General features: G+C 34.6%; 1 protein-coding gene across 1 annotated transcript in view; it reads left to right on the plus strand.

The window, feature by feature from the left end:
- The window catches only part of LOC137654235 (zwei Ig domain protein zig-8-like), a 483,606-nt gene that overhangs the window by 389,661 nt on the left and 72,053 nt on the right, over positions 1-21,892 (plus strand). Inside the window, exon 4 of the mRNA XM_068387870.1 lies at positions 18,954-19,086. Coding sequence (XP_068243971.1) covers positions 18,954-19,086 — 133 coding nt within the window. The remainder of the gene's footprint in view (positions 1-18,953; positions 19,087-21,892) is intronic.

Consider the following 21,892-nt stretch of genomic DNA (forward strand, 5'->3'; position numbering starts at 1 on the left):
TGCATATATATTGTTAAAATAGAAGATTGTGAACTCGACCGAAAGTTGATCACTACAGTGTTTTAATCAGAGCCACAATATTAGTCATCCTGGATCAGAAAATGAAGACAGGAAAGAAAATAATCATTTTCTAAAATTATATATTAAATTCTGAATTAAGAAAAAGTAATTTAGCTAAGACTGCTTTGGAGTTTTTCGTTTTTATTTACGAACGTCACTAATTTCCTGCGAGCCAGTTAAGACTATAACATTTTTTTAAACGTTTCATATCCGAATATGAGCAATTTAAGAGTATTAATACGTTATTCAATTTATAATGAAAAATATGTATATCGCATAAAATCCATTTTTTTTGGGGGGGGGGAAATCCGATCATTACTATATATCATAAGATGATACCAACTTAAACTTTGTGGAATATGTCCAAAATTTGTAGAGCGTACTTCTTTATTATTTAGTTTATATGGGTCCACATAATTACAGGATTAGTTTGAAATTCCATGAAGTGTCCCTTTCACCCAACACCCGCAAAGGTTCCATGAAACTATTTACACCCATAAACAAAGTCCGTTATTTTTGGCAGAGGCAAGGGAGGGTGACATTGCCCTAGCAAGCAGTACAATGGCCTAGAGACTGACCATATATACACATGATCAGCGCCCAATGCCTCTCTCCACCCAAGACCAGGGAAAGCTAGGCAATGGCTGCTGATAACTCACCAGGTAGACCATCTTTAGCTCACAAGGATGATGAGCTTACAGCGACCAAAGGAACTAACGAATTTGACCGGGACTCGAACCCCAGTCTTGCAATCACCAGGCAAGGACGTTACCAGCAGGCTACCACAACCCATTTCCATCGTCAATCTTTTAGGCAACGGTTGCCTGTTGTAGTGACGCGTTAGGTATTACTGTACTGTGCTGCTGATATTTGGAAGTTCTTACATACTTTATTCTAAGTTTTGCTAGAAGAAGATTCATCAGCATCATGAAAACCATTTCAGATCTTATGATACTTGATATTCATTATTCGTTGCTTTTCATATAGTTTATTCATTTCCTTATTTCCTTTCCTTACTGGGGTATTTTTCCTTGATGAAACCCTTGGACTTATAGCATCCTGCTTTTCCAACTAGAGTTGTAGCTTAGGTAGTAATGATAATGATTAAACAACCATATTATACTTGATGGCCTTTCTTGCCTCCAAAGTCTGTTTTCCTGATGAATATTACCACAAGTAGACGAACAAATATACACACTAATTTATTGCGTATCAAAGAAACTGTATTTATTAGTTGATGATACTGAGTAAAAAGGAAAATTCCTCCGTGACATATTGAGGTACAACTGATGGACTGTATTAGGAAAGGGATCCTTTGAATTAATTTCTTAAGCCCCTGTTTGCATAGGACTTTAGTAGTGTTCGATCTGCGTTAAAGCAACAGATTTTTTTCGGTTAACAAGAGCCCAGGGAATTTATTTTTGGACTGACAGTAGCAAGATGGTCTGGAAGAAAAGGCTTAGGGTAGCATGTTTCGAACGGGTTGTCAAGTTATTAGTCTTTGCTGGCTGGACAAAGTTGAAGGACTTTCCGGAGGGGTAGATACTAAGGGAAAACATATTAAGGAAACCCTTCTGAATGTAAATAATTCGTGAAAATGATAACAGAATTCCTGAAAATTTCATTGATTTTGTTTGTTGTGGATTATACATTCATTCAGAAGGATGAATGTAGCAAGTTATTTTACCTTGTTTCGTAAAAAATGGTGAAACGAATTAAATTAGACGTTAAATAGAGCTCTTAGTAGAAAGCTTACGGTCGCAAATGACACTTTCAAAACCCATGGTACTTAAATGTTCGCTTTGGGTTCCCCTTGAACTTTCAGAAGTATGCTTGATCAGCATACACTAAAATATGCAAAACGAATTTTAGCCGTTACCCTGTGAACGGTTATTGTCCCGAGAACCATATCCTCTTATCAGTTCTTGATATGATTAAAAGGTGATTTTGTCTGTTTAACATATTATACTGCTGTCATTGATGATGATTTTGTTTTTTTGTGACAACGTGACCATCTGGAAGTAATCATCCGGGGATTATCATCACCAAATTGCATCGAAATCCGTTTCCTTTTCCTGATATATTTAAAACGCTCGTACGTTGCTATCCCTAAACTAATCTCCCTACTTTGGCAAGAGTAATTAATTAACGCTGCATAATCAAGAAGATCATGAAATAAAAAAGTGTGTGGATGTATTTGCAACCAATGGATCTTGAACTTATTCAGGAAAGAGCTGCTTACCATAGCTATATTCAAGAAAGAGCTGCTTACCATAGCTAAAGAGTTTCTTCTACCCTTACCAAGAGGAAAGTGGCTACTGAACAATGACACTGCAGTAGTTAACCCCTTGTGAGAGAAGCAGAATTGTTTGGTAATCTCAGTGTCGTCAGGTGCATGAGGACAGAGGAGAATATGTAAAGAATAGGGCAGACTATTCGGTATATGTGTAGGCAACGAAATAAATGAACCGTAACCAGAGAGAAGGATCCAATATATTACTGTCTGGCCAATCAAAGGACCCCATAACTCTCTAGCGGTAGTATTTCAACGGGTGGCTGGTGCCCTTGCTACCCTACTACCTACTAAGCACCCAATAAACACAGACTAGTTCTCAGTCATCGAATTAAAGCAGACGTAAACCAAGGGGCACTCGGCTCCCCCTTCAGACACATACAATACCACAGAGGTTGAATGAGAATCCAATATCCAGACCAACAATGGACCCAGACCATTGCAAGTCCAGGCGGATTTGGACTCGAAATTTTAATTAATTCTTCCCGCTTTTCTGATAGAAATAAGCGGGAGTCTATTGCTTAGGTATTCTCTGTTCTCCAAACGGAGGGATTGAAAAACGTCTTCGTTTGTAATTAGGTTTACGTCTCTCTCTCTCTCTCTCTCTCTCTCTCTCTCTCTCTCTCTCTCTCTCTCTCTCTCTCTCTCTATTTGGGAGGTTTAGTCAGTTTCTTATATTCCGTTTAGGAATTTGTTATTGCTATGCTGTGTATGACAAACTCTCTCTCTCTCCCCTCTCTCTCTCTCTCTCTCTCTCTCTCTCTCTCTCTCTCTCTCTCTCTCTCCCCTTGTCAGTTTCGTGTTTTCTGTTTTAGAAATTTGCATTCAGAAACGAAAAATTGTTATACGGATACTTTCATCAATTGTGCCTTGAGTAGTCTGAAGCCATCCCAGTTTTTGAACATATCAAATTACAACCCGGCATTTTTTAAACAAATATTATTGATGTATATTTATAATAAAAGCTCTTCAAGATTCTTTCATGAAAGTGATAAAAGGAGGAAGAGAATGAATCGGATTAAAAAAAAAAAAAAAAAAGTTTGTTCAAAACTTATAATTTGTCCTTGCCGAGACACGACAACCCATCTCATTTAATTGGCCTTTGTTTGCACCTCCAAGAATTAAATTACCAAGACCTGCGAGTAGTCCCTACTTCCCTTTTATTATTATTATTATTATTATTATTATTATTATAGTTATTATTATTATTATTATTATTATTATTATTATTATTATTACTTGCTAAGCTACAACCCTAGCTGGAAAAGCAGGATGCTATAAGCCCAGCGGCTCCAACAGGGAAAATAGCCCAGTGAGGAAAGCAACCCTAAGCACCCAATAAACACAGACTAGTTCTCAGTCATCGAATTAAAGCAGACGTAAACCAAGGGGCACTCGGCTCCCCCTTCAGACACATACAATACCACAGAGGTTGAATGAGAATCCAATATCCAGACCAACAATGCACCCAGACCATTGCAAGTCCAGCCGGATTCGGACTCGAAATTTTAATTAATTCTTCTCGCTTTTCTGATAGAAATGAGCGGGAGGCTATTGCTTAGGTGTTCTCTGTTCTCCAAAGTGAGGGATTGAAAAACATCTTCATTTGTAATTAGGGTTACGTCTTCTCTCTCTCTCTCTCTCTCTCTCTCTCTCTCTCTCTCTCTCTCTCTCTCGTCATTTTCGTGTTTTCTGTTTTAGAAATTTGCATTCAGAAACGAAAAATTTCTATACGGATGCTTTCATCAATTGTGCCTCGAGTAGTCTGAAGCCATCCCAGTTTTTGAACATATCAAATTACAACCCGGCATTTTTAAAACAAATATTATTGATGTATATTTATAATAAAAGCTCTTCAAGATTCTTTCATGAAAGTGATAGAAGGAGGAAGAGAATGAATCGGAATGAAAAAGAAAAAAAAAGTTGTTCGTTCATAATTAGTCTATGCCGAGACACGACGATCTATCTCATTTAATTGACCTTGGTTTGCACCTCCAAGAATTAAATTACCAAGACCTGCGAGAAGTCCCTACTTCCCTTTTATTATTATTATTATTATTATTATTATTATTATTATTATTACATATTAAGCTATATCCTTAATTGGTTAAGAAGGGATGCTATAAGCCCCAATGGCTCCAACAGGGGAAAATAGCCCATTGAGGAAAAATAATTAGGAAATAAATAAACTAAAAAGGAAGTTATGAACAATATAGAATATTTTCAACTAATAAAAGCCCTCCTCCCTTCCAGTCGGAGTTGTAATGGTCACGTATTAGCTTTAGAATTACCAGGGTTACCCGAGTAGTAGGTTTTTATATATAAACTATAAAATTTAAAAACCCAAGAGGAAGAGAAATAATTTCAAGAATTAAGAATACCAAGATATTCCGAGTTCCAACTTCTCATTTAAAGCTTCAAGCGTCGATTGGCCCTCCTGGCAAAGCAACCATATTATTATTATTATTATTATTATTATTATTATTATTACTTGCTAAGCTACAACCCTAGCTGGAAAAGCAGGATGCTATAAGCCCAGCGGCTCCAACAGGGAAAATAGCCTAGTGAGGAAAGCAACCTTAACCACCCAGTAAACACAGACTAGTTCTCAGTCATCGAATTAAAGCCGACATAAACCAAGGGGAACTCGGCTCCCCCTTCAGACACATACAATACCACAGAGGTTGAATGAGAATCCAATATCCAGACCAACAATGGACCCAGACCATTGCAAGTCCAGCCGGATTCGGACTCGAAATTTTAATTAATTCTTCTCGCTTTTCTGATAGAAATGAGCGGGAGTCTATTGCTTAGGTATTCTCTGTTCTCCAAATGGAGGGATTGAAAAACATCTTCGTTTGTAATTAGGTTTACGTCTCTCTCTCTCTCTCTCTCTCTCTCTCTCTCTCTCTCTCTCTCTCTCTCTCTCTCTCTCTTTTAGAGGTTTAGTCAGTTTCTTATATTCCATTTAGGAATTTGTTATTGCTATGCTGTGTATGACAAAACCTCCCCCCCCCCCCTCTCTCTCTCTCTCCTCTCTCTCTCTCTCTCTCTCTCTCTCTCTCTCTCTCTCTCTCTCTCTCTCTCTCTCTCTCTCGTCAGTTTCGTGTTTTCTGTTTTAGAAATTGTCATTCAGAAACGAAAAATTGCTATACGGATACTTTCATCAATTGTGCCTTGAGTAGTCTGAAGCCATCCCAGTTTTTGAACATATCAAATTACAACCCGGCATTTTTAAAACAAATATTATTGATGTATATTTATAATAAAAGCTCTTCAAGATTCTTTCATGAAAGTGATAAAAGGAGGAAGAGAATGAATCGGATTAAAAAAAAAAAAAAAAGTTTGTTCAAAACTTATAATTTGTCCTTGCCGAGACACGACAACCCATCTCATTTAATTGGCCTTTGTTTGCACCTCCAAGAATTAAATTACCAAGACCTGCGAGTAGTCCCTACTTCCCTTTTATTATTATTATTATTATTATTATTATTATTATTATTATTGTTATTATTACATAAGCTATATCCCTAATTAGTTAAGCGGGGATGCTATAAGCCCAATGGCTCCAACAGGGGAAAATAGCCCATTGAGGAAAAATAATAAGGAAATAAACTATAAAAGAAGTAATGAACAATATAAAATATTTTCAACTAATAAAAGCACTCCTCCCTTCCAGTCGGAGTTGTAATGGTCACGTATTAGCTCTTGAATTACCAGGGTTATCCGAGTAGTAGGTTTTTTATATATAAACTATAAAATTTAAAAACCCAAGAGGAAGAGAAATAAGTTCAAGAATTAAGAATACCAAGATATTCCGAGTTCCAACTTCTCATTTAAAGCTTCAAGCGTCGGTTGGCCCTCCTGGCAAAGCAACCATATTATTATTATTATTATTATTATTATTATTATTATTATTATTATTATTATTACTTGCTAAGCTACAACCCTAGCTGGAAAAGCAGGATGCTATAAGCTCAGCGGCTCCAACAGGGAAAATAGCCCAGTGAGGAAAGCAACCCTAAGCACCCAATAAACACCGACTAGTTCTCAGTCATCGAATTAAAGCAGACATAAACCAAGGGGCACTCGGCTCCCCCTTCAGACACATACAATACCGCAGAGGTTGAATGAGAATCCAATATCCAGACCAACAATGGACCCAGACCATTGCAGGTCGAGGCGGATTCGGACTTGGAAATTTTAATTAATTCTTCCATCATTTCTGATAGAATTGAGCGGGAGTCTATTGCTTAGGTATTCTCTGTTCTCTAAATGGAGGGATTGAAAAACGTCTTCGTGCGTAATTAGGTTTACGTTCTCTCTCTCTCTCTCTCTCTCTCTCTCTCTCTCTCTCTCTCTCTCTCTCTCTCTCTAGGTTTGAGGAGTTTAGTCAGTTTCTTATTTTTCGTTTAGGAATTTGTTATTGCAAGGCTCTGTGTATGACAGAAGCTCCCCCCCCCCCCTCTCTCTCTCTCTCTCTCTCTCTCTCTCTCTCTCTCTCTCTCTCTCTCTCTCGTCAGTTTCGTGTTTTTTGTTGTAGGAATTTGTATTCAGCAATAACAAATTGCTATACGGATACTTTCATCAATTATGCATTAAGTAGTCTGAAGCTATCCCATTTCTTAAATATGTCAAATTACAGCCCAAAGGTCTTTTAACCAAATACTATTGATATATATTTATGATAAAAAATGTCCAAGATTCTCTAATGAAGATGATAGATGGAGGAAGGAAATGAATCGGATTAAAAAAAAATCGTTCAAGTCTTTTAATTTGTCTATGCCAAGACACGACAATCCATCTCATTAACTTCTCATTTATTATTATTATTATTATTATTATTATTATTATTATTATTATTATTATTATTATTAACAACTTACTTATCTACTTACTAAGCTATAGTCCTATTTGGAAAAGCAGGATGCTATAAGCCCAAGGGTCCAACAAGGAAAAATAGCCCATTGAGGAAAAGAAAATAAGGAAATAAAAAAACTATACTGGAAGTAATGAGCTATATGAAATATTTTCAGAACAGTAACAACATTAGAATAGAACTTTCATATGTAAACTATAAAAACTTAAAAACCCAAGAGGAAGAGAAATAAGTTAGACGTTCAAGAATTAAGAATACCAAGATATTCCGAGTTCCAACTTCTCATTTAAAGCTTCAAGCGTCGGTTGGCCCTCCTGGCAAAGCACCCATATTATTATTATTATTATTATTATTATTATTATTACTTGCTAAGCTACAACCCTAGCTGGAAAAGCAGGATGCTATAAGCCCAGCGGCTCCAACAGGGAAAATAGCCCAGTGAGGAAAGCAACCCTAAGCACCCAATAAACACAGACTAGTTCTCAGTCATCGAATTAAAGCAGACACAAACCAAGGGGTTCTCGGCTCCCCCTTCAGACACATACAATACCACAGAGGTTGAATGAGAATCCAATATCCAGACCAACAATGGACCCAGGCCATTGCAAGTCCAGGCGGATTCGGACTCGAAATTTTAATTAATTCTTCCCGCTTTTCTGATAGAAATGAGCGGGAGTCTATTGCTTAGGTATTCTCTCTTCTCCAAACGGAGGGATTGAAAAACATCTTCGTTCGTAATTAGGTTTAAGCTCTCTCTCTCTCTCTCTCTCTCTCTCTCTCTCTCTCTCTCTCTCTCTCTCTCTTTTCGTCAGTTTCGTGTTTTCTCTTCTAATTTTTTTTGCTAAACTCTGTATATGGTGAAAGCTCTCTCTCTCTCTCTCTCTCTCTCTCTCTCTCTCTCTCTCTCTCTTTGGGAGGTTTAGTCAGTTTCTTATATTCCGTTTAGGAATTTGTTATTGCTATGCTGTGTATGACAAAACCTCTCTCTCTCTCTCTCTCTCTCTCTCTCTCTCTCTCTCTCTCTCCTCTCTCTCCTCTCTCTCTCTCTCTCTCTCTCTCTGAGGTTTAGTCAGTTTCTTATATTCCGTTTAGGAATTTGTTATTGCTATGCTGTGTATGACAAAACCCCCCTCTCTCTCTCTCTCTCTCTCCTCTCTCTCTCTCTCTCTCTCTCTCTCTCTCTCTCTCTCTCTCTCTCCTCGTCAGTTTCGTGTTTTCTGTTTAAAAAATTGTCATTCAGAAACGAAAAATTGCTATACGGATGCTTTCATCAATTGTGCATTGAGTAGTCTGAAGCCATCCCAGTTTTTGAATATGTCAAATTACAACCCGGCATTTTTTAAACAAATATTATTGATGTATATTTATAATAAAAGCTCTTCAAGATTCTTTCATGAAAGTGATAAAAGGAGGAAGAGAATGAATCAGATTAAAAAAAAAAAAAAGTTCGTTCAAGTCTTTTAATTTGTCCATGCCGAGACACGACAATCCATCTCATTTGATTGGCCTTTGTTTGCACCTCCAAGAATTAAATTACCAAGACCTGCGAGTAGTCCCTACTTCCCTTTTATTATTATTATTATTATTATTGTTGTTGTTGTTGTTGTTTAATATTATTAATGTTGTTGTTGTTATTATTATTATTGTTGTTGTTGTTGTTATTATTGTTATTGTTATTATTGTTGTTGTTGTTGTTGTTATTATTGTTATTGTTATTATTGTTGTTGTTGTTGTTGTTACATATTAAGCTATATCCCTAATTGGTTAAGCAGGGATGCTATAAGCCGAATGGCTCCAACAGGGGAAAATAGCCCATTGAGGAAAAATAATAAGGAAATAAACTATAAAATAAGTAATGAACAATATAAAATATTTTCAACTAATAAAAGCCCTCCTCCCTTCCAGTCGGAGTTGTAATGGTCACGTATTAGCTTTAGAATTACCAGGGTTACCCGAGTAGTAGGTTTTTATATATAAACTATAAAATTTAAAAACCCAAGAGGAAGAGAAATAAGTTCAAGAATTAAGAATACCAAGATATTCCGAGTTCCAACTTCTCATTTAAAGCTTCAAGCGTCGGTTGGCCCTCCTGGCAAAGAAACCAAATTATTATTATTATTAATATTATTATTATTATTATTATTATTATTATTACTTGCTAAGCTACAACCCTAGCTGGAAAAGCAGGATGCTATAAGCCCAGCGGCTCCAACAGGGAAAATAGCCCAGTGAGGAAAGCAACCCTAAGCACCCAATAAACACAGACTAGTTCTCAGTCATCGAATTAAAGCAGACATAAACCAAGGGGAACTCGGCTCCCCCTTCAGACACATACAATACCACAGAGGTTGAATGAGAATCCAATATCCAGACCAACAATGGACCCAGACCATTGCAAGTCCAGGCGGATTCGGACTCGAAATTTTAATTAATTCTTCCAGCATTTCTGATAGAAATGAGCGGGAGTCTATTCCTTAGGTGTTCTCTGCTCTCCAAACGAAGGGATTGAAAAACGTCTTCGTTCGTAATTAGGTTTACGTTTCTCTCTCTCTCTCTCTCTCTCTCTCTCTCTCTCTCTCTCTCTCTCTCTCTCTCTCTCTCTCTCTCTCTCTCTCTCTCTCTCTCTATGTCATTTTCGAGTTTTCTCTAGGAAATTCTTTCGCTAAGCTCTGTATATATAAATATTTCACTATACATTAACTAACTTTAATATTATTATTATTTAATTTTTTTTTAGAATCAGTCAAAAAAGTCCTATCTTCTAATCTTTGAACGACAGAGGTAAAAACTAGCTGAATCTCATAATCATCTGTCATTTATTAATCCTATCAGATTTTCTTATCCAAGTCGAATAAATATCTTTTGGGTTTGTATTGGTTTTCGCTGCTCGACAAGTTTTCCTTTTTTGACTCCCAAGATTTCCAAAAATATTCGACTTCTTCTTCTTCTTCTTCTTCTTCTTCTTCTTCTTCTTCTTCTTCTTCTTCTTCTTCTTCTTCTTCTTCTTCTTCTTCTTCTTCTTCTTTTAGCTTTTCGTATTTATTTTCCTAAGATAATTTCATTGTTTGTATGCCTTCTTTCTCACCCTTTTCAAACCCTTTTATTCTGTATTTATTATTCAAATATTTCTTTTCATAAACGTTCAATTTTTATCTCTTATTCACTTTCATCATTCATAACTTTTCGTATTGTCCAACTTCTTTCAATTTTTATTCCATGGTGCAACTGCCTTGAGCCTCGCCCAGTTGCAATTTGGCATTGAATGGCCTCCCTGGGTCCAGTCTTTTACCAATATTCCCAAACCTTTATAAAATCAAATAAAAACAAAACCACTTCATATTCTTAAAGCAACACCTCATTATTATTATTATTATTATTATTATTATTATTATTATTATTATTATTATTATTATTTGCTAAGCTACAATTCTAGTTGGAAAAGCAGGATGCTATAAGCCCCGGGGCTCCAACAGGGAAAATACCCCTGTGAGGAAAGGAAACAGGAAAAATAGAATATTTTAAGAAAAGTAACAACATTGAAATAAATATTTCCTATATAAAAGCCGTTGTTTTAACTGATTGTCTTTATTTCTGAAGAAAATCGAAACAGAATTAACTGAACGTAAGATTCTAAAGACGAAGTTTGCGTTGCTTGCTCGCCAAAACGTTATTGTTGGAGAAGTGACTTACCTGTTTGATATGATTGTAACTGTTTCTAAGACCTGCGTGAAATGAAAATATGTGAACGGAATACCTTTCTTAATTATTTATTACTCAATTATTTATTTTGAATTATTTTATTTTAATCCCTATTTTAGTTTTTATATCTTATTTTTCTGGTTAATAATTTCCTAACCACCATGTGGCCTTATAAGCTAGATTGACATGCTAAGCCCTTTTCGTGTAGTTTCTGTTAGGTGGACAGAATTGTCTTTGCTAAATTGGCGGGTTTACAGATCGCTCGTTAGCAGGAGAATTTCCGTTATCCTTTGGAATTTCAAGCCATTCAAAGGAAGAAAGCTCGTCCAAAGATATTGCGAATTCAAGACCTCAGGTCATTGTAGCTGGTTTCATACCGTACACATTTTCATATATATATATATATATATATATATATATATATATATATATATATATATATATATATATATATACCTGTATATATATGTATATATATTTATATTTTTATATATATATATATATATATATATATATTTATATATATATATATTTATATATATATATATATATATATATATTTATATATATATATATATATATTTATATTATATATATATATATATATATATATGTATATATATATATATATATATATATATATATATATATAGTGTGTGTATGTATATGTGTGTTTCTTCATACGTACGTGTGTGTAGCCTATATAAGTATATATGTAATGTTATGTATACATAAATGAATTGATAGATATTTGTGTGTGAAGACTAAAGATTCTCCTTGTATAAATTAGGGAAGAATAAAAAAAAGTTACATTCACACAGTACAACATGTACACCCCTTTATTAACAAAAATTGCATTATACAGTTGTATTTTTTACACCTGGAGGAATTTCTTTCCAAGTCACAGATATTTAGAGAATATTGGGTGTATTTGGCCAGGACCTGAGTATGAGGAATGGACATCCTGTTTCAAAATATATCCGAAAACATTAATTTTTTTTTTAATGACTTTAGGGATATATTATACTTTTTTGTCTTTTAGATAAAATCAGCTTCGAGTAATATGACCCTTGAAAAGCCACGTACAGTTGGACACATGAATTCTTAGGAACACCTCGCTCGGAGAAAGTGCATCCTGTCACATCTTTACTGAAGTGCATCTTGTCACACCAGTACTGCCCGGCGAGTTCAAGTGTGTAGTAGACCCGCACACCGTCTCTGTCAGCCCTCCCCTTTCACTGTATATTCGGGTACTCTCCGCGCAGTAACGGTGTGTAGTCTATCAGTGATGTGTGCCATGAATCCATGTCTCCAACTGTACCTCCCCTGACATCCCAATTTATATTTAAGTTAATATTTAAATTATTTGTTTTATAAGAAAATGGCATAATTTTGATATGCGTATCAGAACCGTCATGTTTTTTATGTTGACCAGGCTGACATCGGTCTTTTTATAGTTTACATATGACATCGGTTTTAGACGTTGTTAATAGTTTATATATGACATATCTATTTTGAGGTTGTTACAGTTTTTAGAATGATTTATTGTTAATTTGTTCTCATCACTTACTTATTTCCTTATTTCCTTTCCTCACTGGGCTATTTTTCCCTATTGGAGCCCTTGAGCTTATAGCATCTTGCTTTTCCAACTAGGGTTGTAGCTTGGCTAATAATAATAATAATAATAATAATTATAATAAAAATGTACATATGGTTTATTACAACCCTCGTAAGGTATTTTATATACTAAAATATCTTTTTATGTCTCCTGTTTCCCGTGGACCCAATGTTCCAGTAATCTTTTTGATGTCAGCGAGGAAAGGGACTCTCATTCGATTGCAGTATGTCTCCATTTTGCCTTCGATTTTGGGGCACAGCAGTAATCCGATTTGCTTTGGAAACGTCTATCTCAGTTACAAGGTCGAGTCATTTATTGGAAGATAGTTCCCCAAGAATTATTTAAGATTTCGTATTCTTATACTGGGTAGAACAAATTATTTCTCATCGTTTATTTATTTCCTTATTGCCTTTCTTTACTGGGATATTTTTCCCTATTGGAGACCTTGGCCGTATAGCATCTTGCTTTTCCAACTAGGGTTGTAGCTTAGCTAATAAAAATAATAATAATAATAATAATGATGATAATGATAATAATAACAATAATGATAATAATAATAATAACAATAACAACAATAATAATAACAATAATAACAATAATAATAATAATAATAATGATTATAATAATAACAATGATAATAATAATAATAATTAATAATAATAATAAAAGGAAAATTACCTGCCTGCTATCCAAACTTTCCTGAAATATTGATAAGTAAAAAAAATTTATTTGCTGTATCAATAGAGTTGGGTTTCCTTATTCGGAATGAACATATGATTCTTGACATTCAAGAAAGGAATTATATATAGTTTTCTCTTGTTCCTCTAGTTTTTATATTTGATAAAATATTATTTATCATGGAAAAAGAATCAATTCAAACCTCATCACCAGATTAAATTCGTCTGCAAGGTCATCGACATAGAGGTCTTCCAAAATATATCTTTTAGGCCAATTTGTTTTATTATTACAGTTTTCATGTATTCTTTGTAGAAATTGTTTTATCATTACAGTTTTCATGTATTCTTTGTAGAAATTTGGCGAGAACTGATCCAAATGGACTGTTCATGCTACAGGCGAAGTTCTGTTAATAAAAGCCACTTGTAAACCAAAAAAAAAAAAAAAAAAAATTCATTGGTTTGAAAAACTTTATAATGTAGACCAAGCTGTAAATAGTCACCATATAAGGCTGCATTTTATATGGAAAGACAAGTCTTCGGGATATTTTATGTGAGAAAATATTTTTCATAACCCTTTTGAGATCTTATACTTTAGAATCCTCACACAGGATATTATTAGACTGGCAGAATATTATCCTTCGTGTGTTGTACTAGTAAGCAGCTTATTTTATGCGTCGAAAGAATTTTAATTTCCGTGAGTATATATGTACGAAATAGTGTAGATTTGGGTTTGTTTATTGTCATGATCGGGAAAGCTGGGTCATCCATACTAGGTTGGTTTGTTAGAAATCTAGTGGATATTAATATCTTGAACGTTGGGTGAAATATAGGTTGGAATACCTTAAATTGGTGAGAGGGTTTGTTTATTGTCATGATCAGCAAAGCTAGGTCATCCATACTAGGTTGGTTTGCTAGAAATCTATAGGATTATATCTTGAACATTGGATGAAATACTGTGAGTGGGGAGACCTTAACGTTGTGAAAGGGTTTGTATATAGCCTGATTCACGAGCAATTTTCCTTCTGTAAAATATACCAATCAAATTTTCTTTCGCTTTCCCAATGAGAGGCAAACAAATGTATCAATATGATTTAAATCCCGTGTATTGATGTCATAAAGAAAATTACTGGAACTTTAGGGAGAGACAACACTTATACTTATTGCTACCAAATTTACAAACTTTCGAAAATATGTCCGTATAGAGTAATTACGAGTAACTACATCCAATTGAAACTGGCAAAATTTATTTCAGAAATCCTGTTTTTTTCTTTTATAATTAGTCAATAGAACTTCAAATTTACGTTCTTTTAAATGTCTTGATTTTGAAAATCATCAGATCGAAATGTTCTGAAGAATGACTCACTATTTTTATCATTTGATTCATTGATTATCAGATGACTTCTGCCCACAGTTGCTACACCCACTTCCTTCTTGCTGAATGGCCTCTCTAGTCCCCTAATGGGACATAAGATTTAGATTAATGAAAACGTCCTTATAGAGTGTATTTGTAGGTTTTGCAATATATTTTAGTTAGTTTAACCCTTTCACTGCCAGTGGTGAATTCAATAAAACTACTGGTGTAGCAAAATCTTTTCAAGACCAAACAAATCCTAGCTTGTTGATATTTATTGGAAAGCTCTCATCAAGACCTTTCCAGTGAATACTAACTTGCTATAATTTATTTGATTTTAATAGATGTTTCCTTTTTCAAACTTTGACTAAGTCACTATAGTCCATTTCTTTTAGCGACGCATATTTGCACCGACTCGCGGCGGTGCCCTTTTAGCTCGGAAAAGTTTCCGGATCGCTGATTGGTTGGACAAGATAATTCTAACCAATAAGCGATCAGGAAACTTTTCCGAGCTAAAAGGGCACCGCCGCGAGTCGGTGCAAATATGCATCGCTAAAAGAAATGGACTATAGTGGCAGTGAAAGGGTTAATGGTGTAAAGCTTCTCCCACATCGCAGAACACAAACTATCGATAAGAAACATAGATTAAATGTATACTATTTTTAATTTTAAATTTCTATCAAGCAGAGATAGCTAACAAAAGCTGCTAAGTTAAAGAAGGCTAGAAACGTGAGCCTATCCTAAAGTACATGGAATTTGCCACAGACATTAAGGATAAAAGTAAACTCTTGAAACGCCCCATATTTTCCTTCAAAAACAATTATTATTATTATTATTATTATTATTATTATTATTATTATTATTATTATTATTATTATTATTTTTACTAGCCAAGCTACAACCATAGTTGGAAAAGCAAGATGCCGTAAGCCAAAGGGCCCCAACAGGGAAAAAATAGCCCAGTAAGGAAAGGAAATAAGTAAGCGATGAGAAAAAATTAACAATAAATTATTCTAAAAACATTAACATCAAAACAGATATGTTATATATAAACTATAAAAAGACTCATGTCAGCCTGTTCAACATAAAAACATTTGCTGCAAGTTTGAGCTTTTGAAGTTCTACAGATTAAAGTACCCGATTAGGAAGGTCATTCCACAACTTGGTCACAGCTGGAATAAAACTTTTAGAATACTGTGTAGTATTGAGCTTCATGATTAAAATTATTCAGCCATTTATATATACTTATACTTCAAAAGTTAAAACTTGCACCTAATTTTTTTATGTTGAATAGGCTTACATTAGTCTTTTTATAGTTTATATATGAAATATCTGTTTTGATATTGTTACTGTTTTTCAAATATTTTAACAATTATTAATTATTTCTCATATCGTTTATTTATTTCCTTATTTCCTTTCCTCACTGGGCTATTTTTCCATGTTGGAGCCCTTGGGCTTATATCATCATGCTTTTCCAACTAGGGTTATCTATCCATATCCATATACCAAAGGCACTTCCCCCAATTTTGGGGGGTAGCCGACATCAACAAGAACAAAACAAAAAAAGGGGGACCTCTACTCTCTATGTTCCTCCAGCCTAACCAGGGACTCAGCCGAGTTCAGCTGGTACTGCTAGGGTGCCACAGCCCAACCTCCCACATTTCCACCACAGATGAAGCTTCATACTGCTGAGTCCCCTACTGCTGCTACCTCCGCGGTCATCTAAGGCACCGGAGGAAGCAGCAGGGCCTACCGGAACTGCGTCACAATCGCTCGCCATTCATTCCTATTTCTAGCACGCTCTCTTGCCTCTCTCACATCTATCCTCCTATCACCCAGAGCTTTCTTCACACCATCCATCCACCCAAACCTTGGCCTTCCTATTGTACTTTTCCCATCAACTCTTGCATTCATCACCTTCTTTAGCAGACAGCCATTCTCCATTCTCTCAACATGGCCAAACCACCTCAACACATTCATATCCACTCTAGCCGCTAACTCATTTCTTACACCCGTTCTCACCCTCACCACCTCGTTCCTGACCCTATCTACTCGAGATACACCAGCCATACTCCTCAGACACTTCATCTCAAACACATTCAATTTCTGTCTCTCCATCACTTTCATTCCCCACAACTCCGATCCATACATCACAGTTGGTACAATCACTTTCTTATATAGAACTCTCTTTACATTCATGCCCAACCCTCTATTTTTTACTACTCCCTTAACTGCCCCCAACACTTTGCAACCTTCATTCACTCTCTGACGTACATCTGCTTCCACTCCACCATTTGCTGCAACAACAGACCCCAAGTACTTAAACTGATCCACCTCCTCAAGTAACTCTCCATTCAACATGACATTCAACCTTGCACCACCTTCCCTTCTCGTACATCTCATAACCTTACTCTTACTCACATTAACTCTCAACTTCCTTCTCTCACACACCCTTCCAAATTCTGTCACTAGTCGGTCAAGCTTCTCTTCTGTGTCTGCTACCAGTACAGTATCATCCGCAAACAACAACTGATTTACCTCCCATTCATGATCATTCTCGTCTACCAGTTTTAATCCTCGTCCAAGCACTCGAGCATTCACCTCTCTCACCACTCCATCAACATACAAGTTAAACAACCACGGCGACATCACACATCCCTGTCTCAGCCCCACTCTCACCGGAAACCAATCACTCACTTTATTTCCTATTCTAACACATGCTTTACTACCTTTGTAGAAACTTTTCACTGCTTGCAACAACCTTCCACCAACTCCATATAACCTCATCACATTCCACATTGCTTCCCTATCAACTCTATCATATGGTTTCTCCAGATCCATAAACGCAACATACACCTCCTTACCTTTTGCTAAATATTTCTCGCATATCTGCCTAACTGTAAAAATCTGATTCATACAACCCCTACCTCTTCTAAAACCCCCCTGTACTTCCAAGATTGCATTCTCTGTTTTATCCTTAATCCTATTAATCAGTACTCTACCATACACTTTTCCAACTACACTCAACAAACTAATACCTCTTGAATTACAACACTCATGCACATCTCCCTTACCCTTATATAGTGGTACAATACATGCACAGACCCAATCTACTGGTACCATTGACAACACAAAACACACATTAAACAATCTCACCAACCATTCAATTACAGTCACACCCCCTTCCTTCAACATCTCAGCTTTCACACCATCCATACCAGATGCTTTTCCTACTCTCGTTTCATCTAGTGCTCTCCTCACTTCCTCTATTGTAATCTCTCTCTCATTCTCATCTCCCATCACTGGCACCTCAACACCTGGAACAGCAATTATCTCTGCCTCCCTATCATCCTCAACATTCAGCAAACTTTCAAAATATTCCGCCCACCTTTTCCTTGCCCCCTCTCCTCTAGGGTTATATCTTAGCTAATAAAAAAATAATAAAAATAATAATAATAATAATAATAATAATAATAATAATAATAATAATATGTAGACTAATAATTTTATATTTTCGTATTGTAAAATTTCTGAGAAAGAAGGAAAAATATTTTTCGAATGTACTAAATAGAAGTTATTTGTCTCTTCGTTAGCAACTTCATGGTACGATTTTAATTTGCAATAAAATGGCAAAAAAAGAGAAGTATCTGTTTCCTTTATTCATTATTGGATAGCTTTTATATTTGTCTTGATTTTATCTTACAGCTTAATGTATATGGCTATCAGATTTCTGAATTCTTCATCATAAGAGATTATGAATACAACAGAATTATTATTTTTTATTATTACTTGCTAAGCTACAACCCTAAATGGAAAAGCAGGATGCTATAAGCCCGAGGGCTCCAACAGTGAAAATAGCCCAGTGAGGAAAGGAAATAAGGAAAAATAAAATATTTTAGGGACAGCAACATTAGAATAAATATTCCCTGTTTAAACTATAAAACTTTAACAAAACAAGAGAATAAGAAATAAGATAGAATACTGTGCCCGAGTGTACCCTCAAGCAAGAGAATTCTAAAGCTTACCATAGCTAAAGAGTCCCTTCTACCCTTACCAAGAGGAAAGTGGCCAACAAAAAATTGCAGTTTTGTAGTTAACCCTTTGGGTGAAGAAGAATTGTTTGGTAATCTCTAGTGTTGTCAGGTGTGTATGGACAGAGAAGAATAGGCCAAACTATTCGATGTAGGTGTAGGCAAAAGGAAAATGAACCGCAACCAGAGAGAAGGATCCCATGTAGTACTGTCTGGCCAGTCAAAGGACCCCATAACTCTGTAGCAGTAGTATCTCAACGGGTGGCTGCTTCAATACAGCCTTTGTTTATTTCCACTTATACCCAACTTCTGTTTACTCTTAACTATTCTGTTTACCATTTCCAGGTATTGCACCCATCAAACACAGACGAGTGGACCTTGCATATCAAGTTCACTCAAGCTGGAGACGGAGGTTGGTACGAATGTCAAGTGAACTCGGATCCGAAAATAACGATGCCTGTATTGCTCGTCGTGAAAGGTAAGTCTTGGCACTGTATTGTCAACCTTCTCCAAGAATTACTTTCGAAAAGGTATTATGCAAAGTGTATTGAACTCCTCCTCCTTTTTTTTTTTTTTTTTTTTTTTTTTTTTTTTTTTTTTTTTTAAGCGTTGTTTTGTGTCGTGTGTCGGTGGGTGGGGGGGGGGGGGGGGTGTTGAGTGACTGTGGGGGAAGGGGAACGAGATTGGAAGGCAGGTGGTTGATGGTTGATTGGACTTCTTCGGGAGATTATTTTAGTTTTTTTTCTAGGAGTTTGTGAAAATGTAAAAAATATTTAAGATCGTAGCCGCAAAGAAGATGTATTTCGACATTTTTTCCAAGTCTGTCATGATAAAAGCTTATAGCCTATGCATATAAGGATGTTTTTGTTGCAATATTTTTAAACTGTCTAGGTAATGAAAAGAAAAGTGAAGAGCATGTCTGATAAAGGTTACGCTGTTTAAAAAAAACCGTAATTTTAATCGGAAATTCTCCGTAAAAATATAGTTTTCACCCGTATTTCAGTGAAATACAGGCGACCGTAATTTTTTCCCCTTACTTTGTTATTATCTTTTACGGGTTGGTAACCTTAATGTCACTCCTTTACGTAAATATATACGTTTTTAAAACGGTTAATGCCCGGTAACATTTATTCCAGGATTTCTACCGTTTTTACGGTAAATTTTTAACAGTGTAGATAGTTTCTATTTAAAACACATCGCATCGTTTTGGTAAAAGACTTACTGCTATAGTGTTCAGTCTGTGATGATTCTTCACTCAATTGAATTCTACAGCTTATTGATTCCACATTTCACACGGAATTCAAGTTTTTTGGCTGGCAGTAAGAATTTTTACAAAAAAAAAAAAAAAAAAAAAAAGTATAATTTGTATTAGATAAATTTAGAGTATGAATTCTGGCCAATCTTGGGTTCAATAATTACGAATTGAAATATATCACCCTATGATATCATCTTTTGTTATTTTTCTGGGAAAAATAATTAGTATTAGTGAGGTGGGATGTTGTCTAGCTCGAAAGATTTTGATAGTTTTATGGAAACCGATAAGGAGCGAAGCTCGGCCTTGCAGTCAAATCTCTTCAATATAAATTTCAGAAGTAAAAATCTCCTCAATATTGATTTCAGAAGTAAAAATCTCCTCAATATTGATTTCAGAAGTAAACATCTATTCAATATGGATTTCTTAGGTAAAAATCTCTTCATTATTGATTTCAGGAGTAAAAATCTATTCAATGTGGATTTCTTAGGTAAAAATCACTTCAATATGGATTTCAGAAGTAAAAATCACTTCAATATTGATTTCAGAAGTAAAAATCTCTTCATTATGGATTTCAAAAGTAAAAATCTCTTCAATATTGATTTCAAAAGTAAAAATCTCTTCAATATTGATTTCAGAAGTAAAAATCTATTCAATATGGATTTCTTAAGTAAAACTCACTTCAATATGGATTTCATAAGTAAAAACGTCTTCAATATTGATTTCAAAAGTAAAAATTTCTTCAATATTGATTTCAAAAGTAAAAATCTCTCCAATATGGATTTCAGAAGTAAAAATCTATTCAATATGGATTTCTTAAGTAAAAATCACTTCAATATGGATTTCAGAAGTAAAAATCTCTTCAATATTGATTTCAAAAGTACTCTTCAATATGGATTTCAAAGGTAAAATCCTTTTTATGTTGATTTCAAAAGTAAAATAGTTTTAATATTAATTTCAAAAGTCAAATTTCTTCAGTATAGTTTTTAAGAGTAAAATTGCTTCAATAATGATTTCAAAAGTCAAATCTCTTCAATATAGATTTCAAAATTAAAATCTCTTCCATATTGATTTTAAAAGTAAATTCCCTGGGATATCGATTTCAAAATTAAAATATCTAAAATATTCACTTAAAATAAGAATATCTTTGATATTGCTTTTAAAAGTAAATATCTCTTCAATATTGCTTTCAAAAGTAAAATCTATTCAATATTCATTTCAAAGTTAAATCTCTTCAATATTCATTTCAAAAGTCAAACCTCTTCAACATTAAATACAAAAGTAGAATCTCTTCAATATTGATTTCAAAAGTAAAATTTTTTTAATGTTTATTACAAAAGTGAAATCTCTTCAATATTTATTTCAAAAGTAAAATCTCCTCAATTTTTATTTAAGAAATAAAATCACTTCAAATTGATTTTAAAAGTAAAATCTCTTCAATATTGATTACACAAGTAAATTCTCTTTAATATTGATTTCAAAAGTAAAATATCTTCAATATTGATTTCAAAAGTAAAATATCTTCAATATTGATTTCAAAAGTAAAATCTCTTCAATATTGATTCCATAAGTAAAATATCTTCATTGTTGATCTCAAAAGTAAAATATCTTCAGTATTGATTTCAAAAGTTAAGTCTCCTCAATAATGATTTCAAACGGAAAATTTCGTCAATGTTGATTTCAAAAGTAAATTCTCTTCAATATTGATTTCATTAGTAAAATCTCTTCAATATTGATTTCATTAGTAAAATCTCTTCAATATTGATTTCATTAGTAAAATCTCTTCAATATTGATTTTAGATTTTGGTGTAAAGGCTTATGGAGATAAATAACACTGTTTCTTTTCTTATGTTTGTTAGGATTCCAATGGATTGCCATTCTCTTTTTGGTAGTTCACTTTCAAGAATATCAGTTTCACTTAAGGTAGGTTGCCACTTACGCACTTTTTAGCTGCGACGTAAATATGCGAGGTCTTGCGACAGGTCTCGAGATTTGAAGGAATCGTATATGTAAATTACGATTTTATGAACAA

Source organism: Palaemon carinicauda, chromosome 15 (genome assembly GCF_036898095.1).
Source record: "Palaemon carinicauda isolate YSFRI2023 chromosome 15, ASM3689809v2, whole genome shotgun sequence".
Lineage (NCBI taxonomy): Eukaryota > Metazoa > Arthropoda > Malacostraca > Decapoda > Palaemonidae > Palaemon > Palaemon carinicauda.